General features: G+C 36.7%; 1 protein-coding gene across 1 annotated transcript in view; it reads right to left on the bottom strand.

Annotated features, from left to right (window-relative positions):
- Positions 1–5,386, bottom strand: part of LOC307182350 (uncharacterized protein) — a gene marked incomplete at its 5' end in the record, with an annotated part of 124,136 nt that extends 118,750 nt beyond the window's left edge. Inside the window, 2 exons of the mRNA XM_079913592.1 lie at positions 4,988–5,039; positions 5,326–5,386. Of these exons, the coding sequence (XP_079769718.1) occupies positions 4,988–5,039; positions 5,326–5,386 (113 nt within the window). The remainder of the gene's footprint in view (positions 1–4,987; positions 5,040–5,325) is intronic.
- Between the last annotated feature and the right edge of the window lie 614 nt (positions 5,387–6,000).

Raw genomic sequence — 6,000 nt, forward strand, 5'->3', positions numbered from 1 at the left:
TACCTCTTAATTCCTATCATTCATGTCTCCAAATCAGGGATTGTGTGTTTCAACCCTTTATACAATTTGCTCATAGTTACTTTTTTAGGATACAGGAACACTCTTTCGATTCCAGTAGTAGGCTCTGCACTCCCTAAAATGTGTAGCAATGGAAGTAAAAGGCAATGATAAGTTCTAACCCACTCTACTTGTTCCGTACTAAGAGTATCCCAAATTTGTTCAGGGTACCAAATGTACCCGGCTAAGAATTCCAAGTTCTAAACTACCTTGCAACTAGGGTATCCATATGAATTTACCTGAGCCATGACATAAATCTGAAAAGGATGAGAGGGCCTTCTGGAAAAGCTCTGCAAAGATGTCATTTTGCTACCTGCTCACTCATCTCTTCATCTTCTTCCTTCTTGGGGTGAGGATGAGATGCCTAGAGAAGTGGCAGCCATCTTACAAAAATAAGAATGAAAAAAGCCATCGTACAAAAATAGCCATCTTACAAAAAAAGCCATCTTACAAAAATAAGAATGAAAAACATCTGCTAAGAATGACAGAGCAACAAGCTAAACTGAGTCTGGGTCAGGATGAGCAGCAGCACCTGCCTTGGGCTACTTAACTCTGGATTTCTTGTTACATGAGAAAAAAACTCTGTCTGTTCAAGTCAGTGGTAATTGGACTCAGCATTTGTTTCTTTCTGTTTACATCCAAATTAATAAGATGAGTAAGAAAATCCATGGTTGTAGCAAACATGAGATCATGGAAGTATTAGTTTTCTATGCCTGCTGTGGCTACCAACTTAGTAGTTTAAAACAATGCAGACGTCACTTTCCATTTCTTTAGGTCAGAAATCTGATGCAGGTCTCACTGGGCTAAAATCAAGGTGTTGGCAGTTCTGTACTCCTTTCTGGAAGCCCTTGGGGAGCTTCCTTTCCCTTTCCCAGCTTCTGGAGGCCACACATATTCCTTGGCTCATGCCCGCTTCCTCCATCTTCAAAACCACTCCTTGGTAGTTACATTTCTCTCTGACTCCAGCCTGGAAAGGTTCTCTGCTTTTAAGGACTCACATGATTAGACTGGGCCTGTATAATCCAAGATAATCTCCCCATATCAGGGTTCTTAACTTAATCACACATCTAAAGTTCCTTTTGCCAAGTAAGGTAAATATTCACAGGCTCTGGGGATTAAGATCTAGACATCTTGGGTTAGCTATTATTCTGCCTACCAACAACTACATAAAGAAAACTATATAAGGTTAAATGACCTTGTTTCTTGGTATAACTCAATTTTTTTGTACACAGTTATGCAAATAGTAGAAAAATAATGAAAAATAACTATTTTTATCAGATATAAGAAGTATTGCACCATTTAAAAAAAACATTCTATACTAAAGTAATACTATTATATCAGCAATAATCTGCCTTTCCAGGTTGGATAATCAGCCTGAACATCCCTTAAATTGGGAAAGCTAAAAACTGAATCAGGCAGAAATAATGAAACATTTCTCTTATTCACACATGGGTTGTTGCAATTTTTCAGCAGGACAGATTATAGAGGTAGAAAATTTTATGGAACAAATGACTGCTTCTCAAGAAAAGAAGTAGTTGTAGAAGTCAGGAAGCAAAAATCTATACAAAAACTTATGTAATAACAAATATTTTAAAATATTTTACAATTTATAATGTGATTTTTTCACATTATTCATTCCACTTAATCCTACATTCTTCCTAGAATTAATTCACATTAAAAAGTAATATTTGATTATTCTACTTTATCTTCTATATATAGTAAACCACCAAATAATTTGATAATTTTTCAGGAAATCCTTCTGGTTTCCATGTCCTTGCCAAACCCACTGTCAAGTCATGTCCAAGTAAGACACCATTTAGTGTTTAGATTGCCTTGTTTATTTGATCTTAAACTGTTACCTCTATAATACATCCTACATGCTGTTTCTAGAACAACACTAGAAACATAAAATTTTACAATATATTTGATTTGTAATGAATACACTCATTTAAGGGAAGCTTGAGAAGTAGCCATCAACCCATTAGTTTCTGCTACTTCCAGGGGCGGATAATGTTGTTTTGCAAAGCTCTCCATACTATATATATATAGCATTGGTAAACTTTCTGATTATTTGGAAAACTTCCCTTCCTATTTTCATTTAACTCCCTATTTTTGCCTTTTAAAGCAACATGCACTAAATAAACTCTTTCTCCAGCATAATATATTTTCAAATATTTGAAGATAGTTATATTTCTTCTTAATCATATATTGTCTCAGTTAAACTTCCCCTGTTTATCCAACTCTTCCTCACTGCAACTGAAAACTCAAGATTTTTCTGCTCTCCTCTGGATACATCACAATTCATCAATGATCCACTAAAAGTTTTTTTGGTTGAGTTAAATTGAGTACTCCTAAGACCACCACACTGCAGCATATGGAGAGCAGGTAAATCTGGCTGTAGTTTTTTATATTGCCTATGATTCATGAATTCTGTGACTTTATATTTTCTTCCATCTTTCATATGACCTACTATCAAACATGATCTCTCCCATCCTGATCTCTTACAATTTATATTTTTAAATAAATATTTCATATTACACATGTAATACCTATTCATTGTAGGAGATAAAGATAAGTAAAATGAAAAAAATAAAAATCATAAACTTGGCATTCAAAGAATTATTAATCATTTGAATCTAAATGTGAAAATCATATTTGCTTTTTAATAGTAGATAAAGCAACTAGATCAATCTTCCCACCAAGGACAACTAGAACAATCTGATAGATAGAAAGATATAAAGGTATATAAATATCCTTGAGCACTAATAAAATGAAGACATTTTACTGATACTACATATAATTGAAGTTAGAAATCCAAAGAGGTAAAACAACACTTGGAGCAGCTTTTCTGCTGGTAGCGTCTGACATGCTGAGAATGTCAGAAGCACTTCTGAAAACATCTTGGGGCAGGGAATAAATCTTTGGAGTTCAGGATTCAAAAAACATGGAAGTCTTGGTAATTCTAATACTTTGGATTGGGACTCTAAAAAGCTGCAACCTAGGAAAAGAGTGACCTGGAAATAGAACTAGATTGGCTCTCACAGAGACCTTGAAAAAAAGCCTCAAATATTCTCAATTCCTGGGAATTGATTAAATCGTATCAGATTTCTGGTGTCCCCAGATACTTAGAAGAAGTAAAGATGAGTCCTCCATGTAGGATTATGACACTAATCTAATCCTCAAATCATTTCTAAAAATAAATTTCCGAATATAATGTTAGTTACACAATCAAAATGATCAAGCCTACAGGAGATAAGACTACATGAATGGCCCAACACTTAATATAGATCATAATACAAATTACTATATATAAGAAAACTCAGTTTTCAGCAACTTGCCTGTTGTCTCACACCATAAGTAACAGAATCAGGAGTCAAACTGAGGCAACGTGACTGCAGAGTCTGTGTTTTAACCACTACAACACACTGCCTCTTAATTAAAATGTGTAGGTGAGAAACAAAGGAGAAGTAGGTAAGTGTGTTATCTGGACTAAAGTCAGATTCCTTGGGCTTGGATTCTGGCTCCAGGCCCTTATGCAAGGTACTTCATGTCTCTTTCTGTCCATAAAATGTGAATGTTGTTAGCACCAACCTCACGTGAATTCTGTAAGAATTCATGAAAATTGTGTATACTCTGTTTGGCAAGTAGTAAGGTGCTCAAAAAATAGCTATTATTTTTTATCATTATGTGCCCCGAACAGGGGCCATAGTATTTAAAATTTGTTTTGTAAGAAGGGAGACACCATATCTGATTTATATTATTAAAATAAATAAAAAATGAGGTAGTCAAGGAAAAATATTTCTCCTCCTGCCTTCTACAGAAATAAAAAATTACAAAAGGTGAAAGAAAATTGTAAAAGGAACAAATCTGTCAAGAAAGACTAAAGAATATTGGCCACTCTTACAGTTATCTCACTTATTATTCACTTCAGTCCCACAAGAAAAGTGATTTTATTCCCATATTACATTAGGAAAACTAAGTCTTGTTGATTATTCATAATCACAGAGTCAGTAAATCACAAAAACCAGGAGGATATGAAACCATATCTCCCTGACATCATAGCTCTAATTAAAAAAAAAGAGAGACTATATAAATGAAAACTAAAGGAAGAAACAGACAAAATAAACAGAACAACAGGGGGTCAGGATATTGAAATTACAAACTCACATAGTTTAATATAGGAAGTAAATTGAAAATTTTGGAAGAGAATTAGTAACAATATGAAGGGAGTTAGATTTGAAAGAAAATAAAACTCTTATAACTGAAAAAATAACAGATATAAAATTAAGAATCCAATGAATAAATTCAAGAAGGTAATCTCTCTTACACCATAAAAAAGTCCTTATTAATGAAATTTTAGAATATTAAATCCAACACTAAATTAAAAGGATAACACATGATGACAAAATGTGTTTTTTTTCAAAAATGCAAGTTTGATTTAACCTTTGAAAATCAATCAATATAATTCACCTCTTCAGCAAAACAAAGGAGAAAAAGCATATTGTTCTTTCAATTACAGCAAAAAAAAAAAAGCATTAGATAAAGTTTAATTTATCCTAGAAACTCTTGGCAAACTAGGGATATAAGGACATTTCCTTAATCAGACAAAAATACCTATCAAAAGAGCATACTAATAATACTGAAAAGTTTACCCTGATTCAGGAACAAAACAAGAATGAAACTATCTTGATTTGTTTCACATATTGTACTTGATGTCTTGGCCAGTACAAAAAAGCCCTAAAAAAGACTTCTGGTTTTGGCTAAGATGAAATAGCCCCATTGTTCCCAGGCATTGCCTCATAACTGAAAACTCTGGACATAACACAGCAGATAAGCACCAGAAGGCTCAGAAAGGTGGAAAGAAGGCAAACTGCCTAGGGACCTTGGGACCTGGGGAATGGCAGGACAGTGAGTTCCCTGGCTTCCTTACTGGTTGACATTACATCCCAGCAGGGTGCTGCAGAAGCCTTCAAACCCAAGACCTGCAACAGGCACAAACAGAAAAAAAAAACAAAAAAGTTCCAAGAAAAGCCTGTTCCACTTAGTCCAAGGACCAGAAATCCATGGCCTTACAACAAAAATCCTTATTGGCAATACCCTACTCTGGTCAAACACCAGCAGCAAAAAGTGCACCACTCACTGTCAGAATTCAGAGGCTGAACAGGAAACTAATCTTCTACCAGCCCTACCCCTGCCCAGCAGAAACCAGGCAGCAGCTCTCCAATTCTCCTCCCCAGTGGTATGGGTGTAGCCAAGCTGGGAGCTAACCTTCCGTCCCCAAACTGGCCAAAGCTGGCAGCACTCCAATTCCCTGATAAAGTGGTATCATCGTTCTGAGTCTGGAGCTGATCTTTTATCCTCTGTATGTCTTAAGCAGATGGTAATGCTCCAACTCCCTGATCTTCCACCTGGAAGTAGGTGGTGCTAAAATTACTCCACCATGGTAGTGTCAGGGGAGTCCAGCCATAAGCTAAGCCTCCACCCCTTCCACAGCATTGAGACTGTACATGGCAGTGTGAGTCAGGACTAGTCAATATTCTAAGTCTTCCTCACCCCTGCTCTTACCAGTGCCCCACGGGGAGCTGAACCTTCACACACACCCAGCAGCAATGAGATTGAATGAGACTATGAAAAGTAAGGTTAATTGACACGAATGCTGGCCATCTCCCAGTATCAGTGGGGCCCAGTGGGGCAGCTGAATCCCCACCTCACCTAGCATTAAGGAGGCAGGATGAGGTTGTTGGGGACAGGAAGGGCTAGTTGGCACTCTGCTTCCTCTGTTCCTCTCTACTGGTGTCAGTGGGGCCCAGCAGGAAGCTGAGCCTAAATCCCCTCTTGGAGGCAACAAGGAGGTACAAATTGGTGCCCCAGTTTCCCCTAGAAGGTATCAGTAGGGCATAGGAGAAACTGGATTTGTCTGCAATAATGCAGTGTGAGTTGGCA

The sequence above is a fragment of the Stenella coeruleoalba genome, assembly GCF_951394435.1.
Source record: "Stenella coeruleoalba genome assembly, chromosome: 2".
Lineage (NCBI taxonomy): Eukaryota > Metazoa > Chordata > Mammalia > Artiodactyla > Delphinidae > Stenella > Stenella coeruleoalba.